General features: G+C 38.8%; 5 protein-coding genes across 7 annotated transcripts; 4 read left to right on the plus strand and 1 right to left on the minus strand.

Moving 5' to 3' along the window:
* Window positions 1-142: 142 nt before the first annotated feature.
* LOC140780191 (uncharacterized) lies at window positions 143-5,165 on the minus strand. Its single transcript, XM_073125597.1, has 7 exons — window positions 4,670-5,165; window positions 3,975-4,601; window positions 3,323-3,678; window positions 1,899-2,110; window positions 1,287-1,543; window positions 1,026-1,204; window positions 143-915 (listed from the first exon to the last, which is right to left on the minus strand). Exons 1-7 carry the CDS (start codon window positions 4,890-4,892, stop codon window positions 835-837), a joined length of 1,935 nt encoding a protein of 644 aa, XP_072981698.1. The 5' UTR covers window positions 4,893-5,165; the 3' UTR covers window positions 143-834.
* Window positions 5,166-5,589: 424 nt separating this feature from the next.
* On the plus strand, window positions 5,590-9,021 carry LOC140758542 (cx9C motif-containing protein 4, mitochondrial). Of its 2 annotated transcripts, XR_012104128.1 has the most exons (3): window positions 5,590-5,719; window positions 6,302-6,468; window positions 7,164-9,021. XR_012104128.1 is itself a non-coding variant. In XM_073094756.1 (2 exons), the coding sequence occupies exons 1-2, from the start codon at window positions 5,628-5,630 to the stop codon at window positions 6,405-6,407; spliced, it is 198 nt and encodes a 65-aa protein (XP_072950857.1). In that variant the 5' UTR covers window positions 5,590-5,627; the 3' UTR covers window positions 6,408-7,157. The 2 variants fall into 2 exon arrangements, 1 of the variants encoding a protein (XP_072950857.1); XM_073094756.1 differs by lacking the exon at window positions 7,164-9,021 and having other exon boundaries at window positions 6,302-7,157.
* Window positions 9,022-10,914: 1,893 nt separating this feature from the next.
* On the plus strand, window positions 10,915-14,973 carry LOC140758502 (probable magnesium transporter NIPA4). 2 transcript variants are annotated; one of them, XM_073094696.1, is made up of 9 exons: window positions 10,917-11,333; window positions 12,001-12,057; window positions 12,503-12,593; window positions 12,683-12,843; window positions 12,981-13,108; window positions 13,200-13,337; window positions 14,003-14,095; window positions 14,204-14,309; window positions 14,389-14,973. In XM_073094696.1, the coding sequence occupies exons 1-9, from the start codon at window positions 11,159-11,161 to the stop codon at window positions 14,499-14,501; spliced, it is 1,062 nt and encodes a 353-aa protein (XP_072950797.1). In that variant the 5' UTR covers window positions 10,917-11,158; the 3' UTR covers window positions 14,502-14,973. The 2 variants fall into 2 exon arrangements, with proteins under 2 accessions (XP_072950798.1, XP_072950797.1); XM_073094697.1 differs by lacking the exon at window positions 14,003-14,095 and having other exon boundaries at window positions 10,915-11,333.
* A 946-nt stretch (window positions 14,974-15,919) lies between these two features.
* Window positions 15,920-16,949, plus strand: LOC140758304 (WEB family protein At3g51220-like). The gene has a single exon (XM_073094405.1). The coding sequence runs from the start codon at window positions 15,953-15,955 to the stop codon at window positions 16,781-16,783; it is 831 nt and encodes a 276-aa protein (XP_072950506.1). The 5' UTR covers window positions 15,920-15,952; the 3' UTR covers window positions 16,784-16,949.
* Window positions 16,950-17,548: 599 nt separating this feature from the next.
* On the plus strand, window positions 17,549-18,061 carry LOC140758258 (uncharacterized). Its single transcript, XM_073094353.1, has one exon. The coding sequence runs from the start codon at window positions 17,549-17,551 to the stop codon at window positions 18,059-18,061; it is 513 nt and encodes a 170-aa protein (XP_072950454.1).
* The last annotated feature ends 200 nt before the right edge of the window (window positions 18,062-18,261 follow it).

An 18,261-nucleotide genomic window follows, 5' to 3' on the forward strand; every position in this document is an offset into this window, starting at 1 on the left:
ATTCCATAATTTTGATGATAAGAAAGAAAGCCAATCATCAGAATTTGATTAACTGCTGAAATTTCACACAAATTGTCAAAAAAATAAATAAAATGCAACCTACACATATTAACTCCACAATAAGGATGTTTCTTCACAAAGAGAAATCAAATTCCACAATATCAGCATAAAACCTTAACTTGGTCTCTCTGGAACATTACATATTTCAGTGTTGATCTTACATACAAATTGAATAAGTACATCCATGAGTTACTAGATAAGATCAAATCAATTACATAATGATGCTAAGAAAAAAAAGAAAGCATAGGGTTTCAAATAAAATGATAAAACATCCCCCATGCGGGATTGTTGACTTGGGAGAAACAGAAGAAAAGCAGTACCAGCAAAAAGGGGTATCTTGTAAGCATTCTCTTATTATGACTATGACATGCTCTCTGTCACACCAATCATGTGGGGAAGTTGCCATTAATGGAAGAAACAATAGGTACATGGTGCATGATATGTGATCAAGCCCATGGAAGCATCATTTGCCTCAATGATAGCTCAGCAGGGTTAAAATATATACCGCTTTAATCTGATCAATAGGACTGCGTAGAACAAGAAGTTATACATTCAAGCTGGTCTTTGTAAGATGAAAAATAGGCATGTAGTAAGAAAAGAAAGAAGCAATCGGCAACATAAGAACGATCAACTTGAATTGCTAAGAGATTGGCACATCTGTGCTGCTTTGATGTCTTAATCAACATATGGTCCCAAGCAAAAAAACCTGTCTGTCATTGAAGTATGCTCAGCTTGAATCCCTTTCCTTTCCCCATGCCTATAAGGAACCAACTGTCATCTAGTCAGTTGAGGAATATTGCGTTTTTCTTCTGCTCTGTGATGGAAAAGTTTTGCTATAGAACGCCTCTCGCAATCCTGGATAGACATTAAGTGTTACAACTTACAACTAAAAGAATGGAGTAAGAATAAGCAAAGTCAAAAGTCTAAAATCTGATGGATCTCCAGTCTAGTTATTTTTGACACACCTTAAACATATTCAGGCGAAAAGTTTTTCCAGGATTTGTCCTTCTAAGCTTCAAATATGTATACGCAAAACTCAGCTGGTCTCGAGGGGTAAAACGGTCAACCTCGTTGAACCATAAACAGGAAAATAGATTAGACATTGGTGTGTGTTCCCTCACAATGAAAGAACCTTCTGGAACATCTGCCCATAAATAAGAGAAAACAGGGTCAAACTGCCGAAGACACAGCAGATACATAAGAGGAAATAGAAAAAAATGTCATACAACTGGGAAGCAGTTTGTTGGGATCAGAAGGGTCGAACTTTCTCAGCCCATCAGCCTGGTAGAACTCATATTGTTGGTCGATAACTGTATGGTTGTATTTGTTCAGCCTCTTATTTTGCAACACCTCCTCTGAAACACAGCTCCTAGCATAATGATTGGAAATAGCATACTCATGGCCATGCCGCCAGAGGAAATATTCTAAGATTAGCATAGGATCAGTTTGAAGTCGCAGTTTGCTGTCAACCCAGATTGAATACCTGATATAATTCATAAGATTTGAATTCAGAACCTACAGGTAGCACGATACCAACTACATTTCAAGCAGCAGTTCTTCACAGCCATAATGAAAGGAAATGCTTGCAGATTGGAACAACTAGGAATAAATTATTCAGAATCACAGATGAAAGAGAAAACAGAAGGAATAAGTATTCCAATTTAAAGAGCAACTAATATTAGAAACGATCAACATCCTGCATATATCATGAGTAATGAGAATATACTTCAGGTCGAAGTGAAAGAGAAAAAAAAAACCATATCCATGACTGTGTTTTGCAACCAAGCAAACAGGCTACCAAAAACTGAATTTCGAAATATTTCTCAGCTTATGCTCACCTGGCAGAAGGAAAAAGTCGGTGTGGCAAAAACTTGGGTATTTTCCCTACTCTCCGCATGTCATTATAAGGTAAATTCTTAACTACTATGATCTTCCACAAACCAATAAAACCCATAGTGTCTATTTTCTGGCCTTCTGAGGATAAAGTCTGCAATGTATTCTGATCCAAAAACATAACGAAGCAAACATTTTTCCTTGACAATCGTGTTATCTGCAAATATATTAAAAAAAAACCAATTCTTATCAGTGTGTTGTTGTCTCCATATAATTATTGATAATGCAAACATAAATTATGTGCCTGTTCAAAATTAGGAAGAAGACATTGCACCATAAAAATTTCTGAAGTGTTCAAATACTTTACACACTTAATAGCAGCTTATCATTAATGAAGTAGACCACTTCATTACTATTTCGCACATTTGGCAAGAAAATATCATTATGATGAATATGTGCAGGTTATGATTCCTTAGAACCTTACATCTGGGTGTATTTATAAGCTGGGGAAATACTACAGTGTTTAGAATACCAAAAAATGTAAAGGGATTATTGCTTGAGGCACAGATAAAATTCCAATCAAGAGTTGCACAGATTTATGTTGTTTAACCATAATACCATTCTAGAAATTAAATCCTACCTCATTGGTGTCCATCCTTCTAGCAAATTAGTCCATTTAAAAAATATATATATGAACAATAAATTGGCACAAGAAAGCAAATGCAAGAGAAAAAGCTGGCATCTTCAGGCCTAATCTAGTAATTTCCTACTATATTATAGTCCTATGAATCTATAATCCCATCAAATTTGACAATTTATTGTCCAAACATGTCGGAGCATATCAAATGTGAAGAAGATTAAAAAAAGAAACCTGCTTTTGTTCCTAGACAATTGAGAGATAAAGCAGCAAGTAAATTAACTAGCTAGAGAGTATTCCATGAAGGGCCAGTAGGGCTATGAAGTAGGACAGAAAAAGTAGAAAAGCATAAGGGAGAAGATGTCGAGGATAGATGAAGATGCTGAAGGCTGAAATGAAAGGAGTACAAGAAAATCAAGGACTAAAAAGAGGGAAATATGTGTTTAGCAAGATCTGAAAATTCCCTTCTCAGCAACATGCTTCTGCTAAATATGATCATTTAAAATCAAAATTCATCCTCAGAGCTTTCACTCTGATGATTCTGAGCTAAGAGAAGTGCATAGATGTCTATTGAATATTTTGATGATCAATCTCCATGACTTAATATTTCAACAGGAGAAGAAACATTCAAAAGGAAATATATTAACACAAGATACAATATTTCAATAGTGCACCCAGTTCGTCACAAAAGAATAAGAGAACTAAAACGAATAAGATAGAAACAGCCAACTCAATTTGAAGTGGTGCATCTTAATAATAGATGGAAAAATAATCCAATACAGGAATGCATACCGTTTTGCCAAATGGTGTTCTTAAACGATCAGAGTTTCCAAATATACAAGAAGATACAACAATGTGGCAACTGCTCATGTACTTCCTATCTTCTTCTGCGATATCAAATCCAGTACTTGGTGAACCATCAGGACCTTTTATAAATCCACAATTTACTGTTTGATCATGAACATGGTATGACTTTTCCCTTTCTTGCAGAGTCTGGTGGCCAGCAAATCTTGGTTCCCAATCTTCTGACCCACTTGGCTTCTCTTCAACTTCTGTATACCTCAAGGAAAATCTAGCAAACTTCTTGTTCACTACAGGTTCTATGAGTTGAGCTGTACTGTTCAAGAACTTCATCTCACAAGTAGAACCTGTTCAAATTTAGAAACATTCAGGCAACTGATACCCATAATTAAGCTAGTAGCTACTGGATAGCAAGATGAACGACAAAATAATGTGTCAACAATAGAAACAACATTATTCAACATATATAAAGATCAACATGATACACATTTGTAGGGAAAACAAAAGGTTGGCGTATGCATTAAACTACTATTTCCAGAAGCCCTCTCTGCATATATATGCAACAGCACATCTCAGAGGCTTCTTTGCAATCATAGTTGCTGGTAATAACAAGACACTAGAAATTAACAAAATGAGAACTCACTAGAAGATTTGTGGTGCTTCGGTTTTCTTTTCGAGGCCGACTTCTTTTCAGAACCAGAAAGCTTCGCAACATTACCACCCATGCGGCCATCTTCCTTCTTACCATCACCACCACCACCAAACTCATTGGAAGCCTTCTTCCGCTTATCCAAGAACCCATCTTTCTCACTTCCACCGTCATTGCCATCACCCAACTTCCGATCAACGTCATGGGCATCGTCATCATCCACATCTATGCCGTCGTCGTACTCATCGTCGGGATCATCATCCTTCACTCCATCATCCTCCAACTGCCCACCATTCTTCAAAGAAGCCTCATACTGCTCCTTATAAGAATCCAACTCCTTCCTCCCTTCTTCATTATACAATCCTCCTTCACTTCCTACAAGATTCTTTTCATTTCCACCATTCCTACTCTCCAAAATCCGATCTTTCTTATCGCCACTGTCCTCTTTCGGCAAATCCTCCTCACTGTAATCATGGTCTCTTCTCCGATCGTCTCGATCCCAGTACCTCGAATCCCTCCCAACCCTACCCGCAGAGCCATGCCCAAACCTAAGCTTCTTGGCATACCCCGACGACCCATTCCAGCGAGAACCCAACTCCGCATCCGACTCCCTCCCGATTCCTATCAAAAAGATAAAAACTTTGGATCAGATCGGAGCAAAGGCCGGATTTCGGAAGCAGATTCCGTACCTCTGTCGCCGGAGAGGCGGCGGAAGGCGAGGAAGGTGACGAAGAGCGCGGCGGCGAAGGTCACCGCGACGACGACGGCGGCGGGAAGGCGGCGGCGGTGGGGCTTAGCGGGTCTACGGATCCGGGCGGGCTTGTAGGGGATCCGGAGGTCACTGGGCCCGTGGGGATCGTGGTAGTTCCGGAAGGCGAATCGATCCGCACCCGATTGCCGGTACTGAGCCATTGAAGCATAGCTTTTGGAACTTCCGACACCTCCAAGGGTTTTGGTGAAGACAACGACGAGGAGGATGGGCAAGACCGGAAGAGTTCCCAAACTGTTTTATTTTGTTTGGGTTTATAGAGCGAGAAGCGATTTGATTTGACAAAGATGGAGATTGGAATCTCGTGATACGATTGGGGGTGAATGAATCCTTAAAAAAGGGGGAGTTTGAGTTCAACTCGTTTTTGCGATATGAGATTAAGTCAAAGGTGCACTGAATGCATGCATGACAAGATCTTTCCTCAATTCAAACAACAACAACAACAAAAATTAAAAGATTAATGCTGGTCGGGTTGGAGACAGGACTCCATCTTTAATTTAATTCATATAGAAGATTAGGTCACCAAATTCTCTTCATTGAATATATTGTAATAATCTCTTTTTTTAAAGTGTAATAATGATCTTTTTACTAGGGTTCTTTTACTTGATCAATTAATAGAGTCAGAGTGATCTTTGATGAGTTAGGGCTCGACTCAGAATTCAGGAAAAAAGAAAAGAAAAATTATTTGAGTGCGACTATGACTCAACCTGAGTCCATTTTACGAGGCAACGGGTTATGGATACTGGCTAGGATCCGAAAATAGCGGCCCGGCCCATTAATATGAACATATTCTCCTATAAGTGGGCCTACAAATTTAGTCCTCTCCTCTGACCTTTCTCTCCCTCTCTCTCTAATTCGTTGGGTTTTTTACGTGAAGAATGGCGGTATCGCGGCAGAGCAAAGAGCCGTGCAAGAAGGAAGCGTGCGATATTCAAGCCTGTCTCACTAAGAGTAACTTTAATCCCCAGAGGTAATCCTCTCTCCGATCTATTTAGGGGATTTAGCGGTGCCAAGATGGAACTTTTATGCCTTCTTCGTCGAGTCAGCCGACACCATAGATCGTTGGGTTGTTGTCCTGGTCGGAGACCCATCTCGGGTTTCTAAGTTTTTGTTGCAGATGTAAGAAGGTTTTTGATGAAAATTTCTGGGATTTATGTACCAGGACAAGGCAATTTAGAGGAATTAGGATTTAATCTGATGTTGTGTTTACCTGGAAAGGCTAAATTGGATTGGTGGCAGTGTCGTGCTGAATTTGACTCCTTCTGTTTATAGTGGGAGAGGAATTTTGATAAGATAATTTTAGACTATGCAATCCGTAGGATTCTAGGCAGAGAATGAGCTTATATATACCTGTCCCAACCTAAGGCTTTGGGCATTCTATCTTGCTCATGTTCAGGTGCTGAGATATTGTAAAGGTTAATCTGATAACTGAATGATCTTTTAACTGGCACTTTCTAATGCATTTCTTGTACTTTATAGTCAAAGAAGCCTGCAGGTTGATTCTAATGTCAAATAATTGTAGCCTATTGAACGTGACTTATCGTTGTTTCAGGTGTCTGAAAGTTATCGAATTACTGCAATCCTGCTGTGAGAAATGCGAGTACAAATCAACACATTGTGCTTCTGTCTCAGGTCTACTGAAAAACATTTCGAAGTGAAGCTACGAGCTACAATGGCTACCCAAGCAGCAGTTGATGATATGACGATAATAAGTTTTAGGTGAGGAGATAAGGTGTTATTGCTTGGCAGTTTCAACAATGCCTAATTCAACATACCTTGTTTGGAAAGGGTGAAACTTTGCTGAACTATATAAGAGATGCTTTTTGCTTGACCAGCTGTTTTGCAGCATTCACCCTTTCCAAACAAATTTAGCATAGGAGTTCCTGTGCAGCTAATAGAATCTATAACTTTTCTTTTTCTTGGCATAAAATATTATTTGGCTGCGTCATCCTTAAATACTGTTGCTTTTGAGCTAAAATCCAGAGGACACAAGGTAGTTAGTATTATTATTTGTGTTCTATTTTGTGTGAAGTGTGAATCATTTGTGGTGAAGATAATTGTTTCTTTTCCACCTCTAACAGAGTTGGTTTAGGGCAGAAACCATCACAATGTTGCATGCCCTGTCTCAATTTCTTGAGCAAAGACTAATCCAAGGCAGGGTCAAGTAGTTAGGTTGTCAATATTTCTGTTGCTGCCTTTAGTGTTGCTACTTTTGCTTCTTGCTTCTGGTGGGCTTATATATTTGTAGTAGTTTTTTTTTTAATCTCTTACAAATAAGTGATTCTCAAGCTCTTTTTATATTATGTGACAGACATTGACATAGTTGCATTGCAAGTGGTGTTCTTTCTTACACCATTGGCTTATATTGACTTTTTTTTAGGAATATTGACTATTTCATATTTCATGCTGTGTAGCCAGGGGAGGAAGATAGTAGCTCCTTTGGTTGAGCATCATTTGGCAAGTATTGCTCCACAGTCATACACTCAAAAGGGGAAAATGTCATGCTGAAGCTGTCTTCTGTTAGTTTATTTAATTTACAGCTGTTCATTGGCAGATGCATGGAATTTTGTAAATAATATTGAGCTTGTTATGCTCCACTATTAAGTACTGTAGATGGGAACCGGAACCAGACACCACTACAAATTTGAGATAGTTAAAAATCTGAAAGTCTTGGATATTGTAATTTTATTAGTTTAATAAAACATTGACTTGTTTGTTTGTTCTGGAGGAGAAATAATGTCTTAAGCGACTGAATGTTTGTATCATGTAAATTAAAATTGTATATGCTCCTTACTTGCTTGTTTGGTTATGAAATAATGTGTAGAGAATGGTAACCTTTGCAATGCTTTAGGAAGATGGGTTTCTACAAGTTAACGTATTAAACTAAAAAGGATTGTTATAATACAAATCTTGCATCAAGACATCTAAATCTAACCATTCAACTGAGATTTTCCTTTGAAATGAGGTGAAGTGGTTAGATGTCCTTCTCACAAGTGTCTTGTTGCTTAGTACACAAACAATTCTTTTTCCTGGTGCCAGGTACAGAAAAGGAGGGCGCCATGGAGCAGAGGGCAATCTAGAATGTTAAAACTTTTTACTGGGATTAATGTGTTACTGTCCTTCACCTCATTTTTTTATGCAGAAAAAGGTTAAAGTTTGCAGATATTAGAAGTAATACTATGCAATGTTTTGGTAGGTCACAACTATAACTGTACAGTGCACACCTCATATTGACGGAAAGAATAGAGTTGTTTGGCATGGCATGGCATTCAATTCTAGCAAAACCAAGTGCTAGGTGGAAACAAGAGAAGATGTACCTTTTGTATCATATAGATCGATTTCTTTATCTTGTATTCAGCCAATATACCCATCTAAACATCTTCTGAACTTATATCTCAGGTGCAATGTCAGATCTTATACTTGGCAAAGTGGTGCCTTTTGGATGCAGTAGTTCTGCCAACAAAGAAGAACTTCTTCAACACCTTCAGCATCACCAACAGGATTGGCCTTCTATGATGAACCATGCTGCTCGACTCCGTGCCACGCTGTTTGATATCTACCGCAGCATCGGCTCTTGATCCACTCTTCAGACTGGGAGACACCCTGATGAGTTCTTCATTAAAATCTTCCCACAGCTTGTCCATCTTCTCCTCATCAACGATACACATGTCATCTCTGATCTCATGGTGTCGCACTTCACTCTCTCTTTCTGATACAGCCACCGTCTTGGCGGCTGAGGGGAAGCTTCGTCGTCGTTGATGGCCAGTCTTCTTCGCATTGCGATCGACAGAGGATGCAGACCACAGAGGAGAGGTCGCAAAATGAGGGTAGGGAAGCTGGTGGAGGGAGTCTTGGTGCACTTCAATTGTAGGGAAGCTGAACTCATCCATCTTTGTATTCTCTCTATGAAACATTCTATGTACTTACTAAGGGAATGGCTTACCTAGGAGGAAGGTATTATTAACTATATGATAAGAGGTAGGAAAGAAGTGGCCCTCAGAAGCCTAACAGTAGAAGTCAAGATGATCCCTTTCATAAGGGTTGAAACATCTAATCCAAAGAGTGGTAGTTTGTGTGTACGTGTGTATGTGTGTGTTTGAGAGGTTAGGCATCCTATTAGGCTATTAAGTATATATGCTGGCCTTTATAAGTGCTACTTTCTAGCTTATCTTTTCAAATAGTTTATTAGGAATGCAACAAATTCCTCTAATGCCTCATTTAATATATCAATCATTGTCAATCAACAATGCGATTGGCGAGTTATTATGGATGAATATTATGTCACTTAGCATCAAAATTTTCACTTGTCAATTATTTGCTTACTACTACTCAAAAGAGTGAAGTTGGATTCCAGCATGGGAGTTAAAAGATGTAGAATTACTGGGTTCTTTCTCTATTTTGAGAAGGACAAGATTATATTTTCTGGAGCCCAACAAATGTTAAAAGTTGAAATTATTATTCTTCTCTACAAATTGAACAAAAAAAGAGTAATATTATACTAAGTTTTCTCTTGAAGTAATGGTAAAAAAAAAATAAAAAAAATCTTATTCTTTTTTCTAAAATATTTTGACGAAAAATAAATAAAAAGATCTATATAGAAATAGTCAATAATCCAGATCTAGACATAAGACCTCTAAAATTAGAGTTTGGACTTCTAATCCCTAACATCTCCAGGATTTGGATAAGAAAAGGACCTGCTATTCTTGGTTTGGCCAAACTTTAATCAGGGATTAATATGTAAACCTTTGATTTGGCAAGTGATGTATCTGTAAATAATATCCATATAAACGTGTCACATACACAGATTAACTTTATAAATTAAACTTGCACATAGTTAGAGAAAAATTCCGGTATAACTCTTTGGATAGCCAACTGTTTATTACCAGATAGTCAAAAACGACCATTCTAATCCGATGATCTATTCTAAACTTCTCTAAAAACCTTAACAAAGACAGCACGATTACTTCAATAATAATAATAATAATAATAATAATAAAGAGAGTATGAAACTCATCCCTCCCTGGCTATGGATTCTCTACTGTTCTAAAATGCACAAATTTGATGCAACTTAGATAGGATCATAGGAGAATTTTGCAGCTGGTAACTTACTTATGCCTCTGCAGTAGGGATCCGAACCGTCGGTAAAAAAAATTGACGATCTAGATTAAACAAGGTGGTGGGATTTTATTTTATTTTTAAAAAAAATATTATGATAGTCAATTTCTAAATTTTGTCGCTGAATTGATGCATGAATTTTAAATTAAATAGCTTAATACGTTGACTAGAATTTACTAAAAATTAAGTATATTTGTATCTTAGAAGAGTTAATCATTTATCTAGCCAATATCTAATATTTAGCCTTTAGATTCTTAGATAATAATAAGAAATTTTTATAAATTACACTCTATATTTTAGCTATTTTATAATTCACACTCCGTCTTTGAGAATTTTATAACTCTATTTCTCATTTTCTTTTATAATTTTTATTTAACACCACCTTATTTTGACTAACTAATATCGATTAAAATTTTAAAATATCCCTACCATTCTCTCTTATTTTCTATCCCTTCACCATCTTCCTTACCTACCTCCTTCACCGTCACCGTTATCGTCATCGTCACCATCGCCTTTTCTCCTCCTTTTATTTTATTTTATTTTTATTTTTATTTGGGAAGAGAGAAATGGGATGAAAAAGATAGGAATAATTTAGGTATTTATAAATTATTTTATATATTATAGTGAAATATTTATTTTTAATATCATTTAAATTAACTTAAAATGTTAAATAAGAATTATAGGGGAAAAAGAAATTACCGAGTTACAAAATTGAAATTCCCGAAACCAGAGTTGTAGGCGATTCTATTCCTCCCGTGTTCGGATCCAAATCCAGGAGGGCATATTCCACGTGCATTTCTACCTTTCCTCTCATGTACGCCCCCACACCGTCACCGATCTCCAATCCATCCGAACTTGTCCTATAAAACGTTATATGCGGACTCGACAATCCGCCGTTGGATTCTTCATCGGACGGCAAGGACGTCGTCCACTTCTGTGATAGTAACTGATTAGTTGAGGTCCACTGCAACCCGCATCTTAATTAAACTAAGAAATTAATTAAGAGATTAATTAATCCCTTCTCGTTACCGGCTTATTAATAAAGCTCTCTCCCTCTCTCGTTTCCGATCCACGGCGAGCGTTATTCCCACCCCTCTTATATATATTTTTTTTCTGTTGTTTTCTTTCTCCACTTCGCGCCTCCTTTTCTTCTCGCCGAGCTAAATCGAGAGGGGAAGGGTTAGGGTTTCGAAGTGTGCGTAGTGATCTCTTGGAGGAGGAAGAGGAGCAATGGAAGAGGTGGTGGCGGCGAGATGCGCGCATTGAGGCTGAGATCGGATTCCGGCGAGCGGAGATGGTGCCCCCCACCGGCGGTGGTGGTGGTGTTTGGATGTTGGCTTACAAGGGCATGTCGTCGGACAACATTAAAGGGCTCGTGCTCGCGCTCTCGTCGAGCATCTTCATCGGTGCGAGCTTTATCGTCAAGAAGAAGGGTTTGAGGAAGGCCGGGGAAGCCGGGGTTAGGGCAGGTAAAGGGATTGGTAGATTTCTCGGAATTTGGATCTCAAATGGGGTTTCTTGTTCTTCGCGATCTAATTTATGCTAAAGATCTCTTTTCAGTAGATCCCTTATTCGCTAGTTGTAAATTGCATTTGTACTTAAAAGTAGGTTGAGTTGGCGCTGTTAGTAAAAAGTATAGTTCTCTTTGTTCCTAAAAAACCTGGGCATTTGTGAACTACATTGGGATTGTTGACTTCGAAGAAGCTTCGTAAATTAACAAGAACCAAAGTAAGGAAAGAAATCAAAAATCTAATTTCTAGTGCGATCTGAAAAGTGCTTTTTGGGTTTCCGAGACTCAAATACTGCACCTTTGAATATGTTTGGACGTGTGGTTTCTATCTCAAGGTTAACATATTAGCATATAGTGAGCTGGTTTAAGTGGATGTTCTTTGTGTTCTTATTATCTCAACAAAGAACATTTTCCTTAATTTAGAGGATAAATAATAGGAGTCAAGTGGACGCATCTACTCTTATCGCCAACCATGCTTTCTTGTCAAAATTATCCTGTAAATGTGATATGTGCTTTAGGATATTTTTCTTACTTCCAATGGTCTGTCAGTATGGAGCTATTCCAGACATATTTTCAGTTCCTATGCTCGTTATGGATGCCCTAATTACCTTTGGGTTGCACAACAGGTGTAGGAGGGTATTCTTACTTATATGAACCACTTTGGTGGGCAGGCATGATCACAAGTAAGTTCATTACTTTTGTTTTCAATAACATTTCATGATTTTTCTGCAATGAGTAATATGTCTTGCTTCCTTTTCTTCTCGTTAATATAGTATAGGTCAACCTATTTAAACTAAATAGTTACCATTATAATTGTCATTCAAGCCCATTTCAATTAAACTATAGGACGGTTATAGAGAACGATCAAAACTGACTATACCTTTTAACTGGCTATAGTCTCAGTCCTCTAGGTATTGGAGCCAAATTCCTGGCTAGTGTCAATTAGTAGCTTTTCTCATTAAATTTCATAATGAAAGCTTCTAGATGCACACAATATGTTGTGTGTTCTTCTGTCTTATGTCTCACAGGAATGTGAAACCATGGATTGTTATTTACTGTTCACCTCATGTTAGGAACCTCTGTCCTTTAATGGATATATGGATACTGATTCTCTGTTCTAAATGACAGTGATTGTTGGGGAAGTTGCTAATTTTGCGGCTTATGCATTTGCTCCCGCTATTTTAGTCACTCCTCTTGGTGCACTCAGCATTATCATCAGGTATAAATCAGAGTTATATGTCAAATCCCTGAGATGCCTTATTCTAGATAGATCAATTTTAACGTATAAGTGTCTGCATAATCCTGCAGTGCTGCACTTGCATATATTATTTTACGGGAGAGGCTACATATTTTTGGTATACTTGGCTGCGTTCTTTGTGTTGTGGGGTCAACCACGATTGTTCTCCATGCTCCACAGGAGCGTGAGATTGAGTCTGTGACAGAAGTGTGGGATCTTGCTACTGAACCAGGTATTTTAGCTGATTAAGGCCACGTAGGCCCTAGCTCAAAACTAATTCAATTTATTGTCATGGCCATTACATTCCATTGATTTGGATTTTGAAATCACTTTCTCTAATAAATTTTGTCACATTCCCTCTTTCTGCAGCTTTTCTACTATATGCAGCTACAGTAGTTGCAGCAGTGGTAGTACTCATATTTCACTTTATACCTCGATATGGGCAGACACATATAATGGTGTATATCGGTGTCTGTTCACTTGTAGGTTCACTCTCGGTATGTTCTTGTTTAAGTATGAGATCCACCTTAAGTTGGCTTCCTATTCGATACGTTCTTGTATTTATTCTTCCCTACTATTCTTTGCCAGGTCATGAGTGTGAAAGCTCTTGGGATTGCCCTGAAGTTGACATTTTCAGGAATGAACCAACTAATCTATCCACAAACTTGGGTCTTCACCTTAATTGTAGCTATTTGTGTGGTTACTCAGATTAATTATTTGAATAAGGTGATTTGCTTATAATTATTTTACTCCAAGTTTGATTTCCTTACCTACTGCATTGTTCTTACTGCTAAGCTTCAGCAGACACATCAGTATGTTACAAGTATATACAATCTCTAATTGTCTTATGTTTTTCATAGTATCACTATATCCTACTATATAATTCTATTGTAGACTTTTGAATACAATATTGCACAGATGTTGCACTTATGTTCATAACTTCACAATGTTTGTCCTGGCCATTATTAAGCACAGTCTTACTTCAAAAGTGAATGGCGTCATATTGATGATACATGGCAGCAGTTAAAAACACCAATCGTTTTATACCATAAAGGTACACCAAGATGGAATTGCTTTTTCCCCCTCAATTAAAAAAACAATATTTGGCTATTTAAAAGAATCAGTAACCTTGAGGGTCGTGTATAAAGTACTACAATTGGTGGGCTAGATGCTTGAGATGGGTTAAGATCATTGTGCATTACAAAAAACTTGGATTTTCTTGGACAAGAATTTCAACTCAAGAAATGGCTAGTTTATCAGAGAGAATAGCTCTTGGTTTTTCAAGAAGGTACTGGCTATATGGTTAAATACTTGATGTTAATTCTAGGGTTTCTACACAGTTACCTCTTTGAAGAAAATAAGAACCAAAATGTGTTTTCTTGTATCCACAGGCACTTGACAATTTCAATACAGCGGTTGTATCACCAATATACTATGTGATGTTTACCTCCTTAACCATTTTGGCTAGTGTGATCATGTTCAAGGTAATCTCTATGATGTATAATTACCATAGTTAATATGCTGTGCAATATTTAAATGGAATTGTGTGTTCTTTAACATATTGCTAAGTTCTTCTCTACTTCAAAATACAGGACTGGGATCGGCAAAATCCAACACAGATTCTCACAGAGATGTGTGGCTTTGTGACAATACTTTCTGGGACGTTTCTTCTTCACAAGACAAAGGACATGGTTGATGGTATGTCTCACTTATATATACTTGATTGAGCGCACACCATCTTTTTCAAGATTCTTTACGAGTTTACCTGTCTCAACAGGTCTCACACCGTCAATGTGCATGCAACTTCCAAAGCATGCCGATGAGGATGACTTTCTCCTTGAAGGCATTCCTCTTAGATATCAAGAGGAGTTACGGAATGATGTCTTGTGATATTATCTTTGAAGCCCACAACACATCAGGGGCACCTTTGCATGGCAGCCGCCTGTCAGAAATTTGTATATTCGTTTCGTAGTCAGATGTTATAAAGCCGTTTTGGATACCCGATTGAAGCAGCAGTTTTTGGCCCTTTTAGGTTGGAGAAGACAGGTATATATATGTATACAGATCATTCCAGTCATACAGTCTGTAGATTACCATCAGTCGCCAATACAAACCACTGCTAGATCTGTGGGATTATCCATATACAAAACAAGTTTACAATATCTCAGGCTTCATTCAGTCAGATGGACACGGATGCTACAAAAACCATTGCATTTGTTATTAAAATGATTCACAAAGAGACAGTGCAGCATTCTTTATTTGGGGATAGTTATGATTTCAATTGAATCTTATCTTGTAATACAATAGGAGCATTACAATGGTGGAACTTACAAATTTTAAATTAGTGGAGAATATTGATTAATTTTCCACTGTTTAGCAGCCTTAGCTGCCTTAAAGCATGTCATGTTTGCTTCATTTGGAAAAGCTCAGCAAGCAAAGATGTAATCACCCTCTATATCTCATCCAAGAACATTTAGTTTATGATGGCAAAATGGAGATAGATATTATAAAATTATCTTCATGATCTCTGCAAGTACTCCAAGAAATCTTCCCTTGGATGCTTCACTATGCCCCTCGACTTTTGAGGCCTATAAATTGCAATCCTGGTTACTTTCTGCAAGATGTTGCCAGGCATTAAAGTTTTCTATTTTATGCATAGCTACTCTTAAAAAGATTAATAGACAAGCTGGAGTACCAAACAATATGGAGCTTTCCGAGCCTAAAGTAAACAAAAGGTTTTTTCACATCATCTATTGCTTTCAGGTTTCCTAGGTTTTATATTTTTTTTGCTTTTCTCCTGAAAGGTCATCGACCCAGCTTCAATAGAAACATAAAGAATGCTTCAGTCCACTAACAAATTCAACCTCCCCACAGCACATTTTAACCAAACCAAAACACACATCACAAAGCTATAAAGTATAAACTATCCAGCTACCTATTGCATGCAACGCACAGCACAAATGACATACAACCAAGTTTATACAGATACACCTAGATTTTATACTTGACACCTGATTCATTATGATTGAGGAACAACTTTCTGAAACATTGTTAAACCTGTAATCCTAACATGATAACAGCTTACTATGATCAGTACTAAGGCCAACTGACAGCAGGTACAATCATTTCCGTTAACAGTTAAAGAGTGCTCACAAAGAAATCCAAATCTGCAAAGCCATATTTACTCTTGGCTTCCTTCTCAATATCTGCATGACTTGGGGTAACAAGCTTCAATAATTTCTGCTTCCCTTCTTTCTACTCTTCCAACTGTAGTTGAATCTGGCAGGCCTTAGGTGAGAGGTCTCCTTCCTGGCACTGCAAACTAACTTCCCCTTGAAACAATGCAAGTATTTTACCGGTATGCCTTTGAAGTAGAAGCAAAGAAACCAATCTCACCACCACCATCACATCTTATATACACTGATGCACTCTGCCATTGTGTTCAGTTGGCAGCAATGGAAGGCCATGCATCCTCTGCTACTACTCCCATGGCATCAGAGCGATCTGAAGTCGACACGACCCGCCCCTTCCGCTCGGTGAAGGAGGCGGTTGCAGTCTTCGGCGAGCGCCTCTCTTTAGGCGGCGGCGCCACTTCAAAGCCACTGCAGACTGATCCATTGCCACCTCCAAAGCCTGTGTACTCATCAGCACCATCCTCTTCACCCTCCTACTCCTCATCAGTGTCTCATATCAACCAAGACAGAGAAGAAGAGCTCATAATTCTTGACTACCTTAAGAAGCTAGAAGCAGAACTGCATGAAACAAAGCATGACTTAGTGCTTCTAAAGAATAGAGAGTCTGAGATGGAGCTCGCAGTGGCGAGTCTCAATGCACAACTCCATAAAAACTTATCAAAGTTGGAAGAGATTGAAGCAGCGAGCGCCGCAGAGATCGTGGAAGAGAAAACCGACAAAATCCGAAGTGACAGGTGGGCCGAGGAGAGGATAAGGGACTTGCCGTCGAGCTACGACTACTTGCCTACTTTAGCTGAAGCCCTTAGCCTTGGAGAGTTAGAAGAAGATGACTATTATGGTGATGGCGGAAGAAGGAAGAGGAAGGTGCAGAAGAAGAAGCCTATCATTCCTTTGATTGGAGATATGTTCTCAAGGAAGAAGAGTTCAAATGATCAGTATAATTCTCTCTATATACAATCCTTCAATAGTGTGTTCTGAAGGATGTAAGTGTTTGCATAACTGTATTGTATGATTGTGAACTTCTTTCCATGTGTGGTGTATACTCGACAAGGGAGGACCTTATTTGTCAATCTCTTGAACGAATAATTTGCTTTCAGTTTGCACTCTTTTTATGATTTTATGAAAGACCCACTTGTGATTTTGTGATATAGAACAGAGATTAATTGCTCCACAGATTATTTGCAGCAATAACATTATCCTCATTTATTTTATTTTTCACAAAGACAGCGACAACGATCCAGTCTAAATGTTCTAAATTGTCACGAGTCTCATTCAAAGGAAGAGGGTGGTCACTAATTATGGTACACTAAAGTTTATATTAAAAGTACACATTTCTTTGAAAGATTATCAAGTCAAACTTCTCAGATAATGTACATAAAAAAGATACCATCTCTATATTTATAGAACGTTAAGGCCTCAACGTCTCCCCGCCCTTCTCTCTATCTCTCTTTATATATATATAGATATATACATTTTGCATCTTGATCCTTGTTTTACGTGAGGCTTGTTTGAATATTTCTTCTTCCTCCTCAAATGACACCGGGCTTGGCTGGCCTCCAAACCATCACCCTCCTCCCCAGCTTGCTTTGAATCACACACAGAAAGATCGTTTGATAAGAGAGAATGGGAAGAGATTGATGCCCGTTGTATACGAGGAAGTCACACGTATAGGGTGGTGCACGAATTAAATCAGCCTGCACGGATTATAAAGCAGCCGCCCGGAGTTCGTGGAGTCTGGCATCTATGCCCGCCCCGGAGGGAAAGGCCGGCGACATCCGTGTTTGGGTCGTCTCCGGCCTCTTCTTCCTCATCCTCATCACGGGCGGCACGTTCCTCGTTCTCTATGTGGCGTTCCCCGAGAACGCCGTGCCGGGGTGGTTCCCCATCGCCGGCATGGTTTTGGTTGCTGTCCCGTGGTTTTTCTGGTTCCTGACGTGCGTCTACCGGTGCTTTTTATTCAGAGGAGACGACGAGGAGAGACAGCCAATCAGAGCCTCGTCGGTCACCCCGGTGGGAGGCGGAGGGCGACCGAGCTTCATCACCGCTCCGGCCGTAGACAATGAAATCGCCGTTGAATCCCCAGGCGGAGCGAGGAGGGTGCGGTTCGGCAACGCAACCGTCATGGGCTCCCCCGACGCTGCGTGCAGCTCAGGCGGGCCAGCGGCAGCACAAGCAGCTCAGCAAAGGAACGGCAACGTCCACTCCGATGATGGTTCATCTCATAGCGAGGTGCCTTTATCTTTGTCCGTGTCTTGATCCTAGAATTAACAGCAACGATGAGCATTTTGTAAGCATAATAATAATTGATTTCTTCTTGTTTCGAATTTGTTCCTCCTCCTATCAGTATCTCCTTCCATGAAGTTAGGCAAGAAACATAAATCACTGCACGTTCGTTGAACAACCTATTCATATCTTGCATCTTGGATGTGTAACACATACCTCATTTTCCTCACAAC

The sequence above is a fragment of the Typha angustifolia genome, chromosome 3, assembly GCF_048772165.1.
Source record: "Typha angustifolia cultivar Huaian chromosome 3, ASM4877216v1, whole genome shotgun sequence".
NCBI lineage: Eukaryota > Viridiplantae > Streptophyta > Magnoliopsida > Poales > Typhaceae > Typha > Typha angustifolia.

Coding starts and splice junctions, on each gene's coding strand:
- LOC140780191 (XM_073125597.1), bottom strand. CDS start 4,892: ATGGCTCAGTACCGGCAATCGGGTGCGGATCGATTCGCCTTCCGGAAC. Junction 2,111..3,322: donor GAACACCATTTGGCAAAACG/GTATGCATTCCT, acceptor ATATATTTGCAG/ATAACACGATTGTCAAGGAA. Junction 916..1,025: donor TTCGCCTGAATATGTTTAAG/GTGTGTCAAAAA, acceptor ATGTCTATCCAG/GATTGCGAGAGGCGTTCTAT.
- LOC140758542 (XM_073094756.1), top strand. CDS start 5,628: ATGGCGGTATCGCGGCAGAGCAAAGAGCCGTGCAAGAAGGAAGCGTGC. Junction 5,720..6,301: donor AGTAACTTTAATCCCCAGAG/GTAATCCTCTCT, acceptor TCGTTGTTTCAG/GTGTCTGAAAGTTATCGAAT.
- LOC140758502 (XM_073094696.1), top strand. CDS start 11,159: ATGGTGCCCCCCACCGGCGGTGGTGGTGGTGTTTGGATGTTGGCTTAC. Junction 11,334..12,000: donor GGAAGCCGGGGTTAGGGCAG/GTAAAGGGATTG, acceptor GTTGCACAACAG/GTGTAGGAGGGTATTCTTAC. Junction 14,310..14,388: donor GACAAAGGACATGGTTGATG/GTATGTCTCACT, acceptor CTGTCTCAACAG/GTCTCACACCGTCAATGTGC.
- LOC140758304 (XM_073094405.1), top strand. CDS start 15,953: ATGCAAGTATTTTACCGGTATGCCTTTGAAGTAGAAGCAAAGAAACCA.
- LOC140758258 (XM_073094353.1), top strand. CDS start 17,549: ATGCCCGCCCCGGAGGGAAAGGCCGGCGACATCCGTGTTTGGGTCGTC.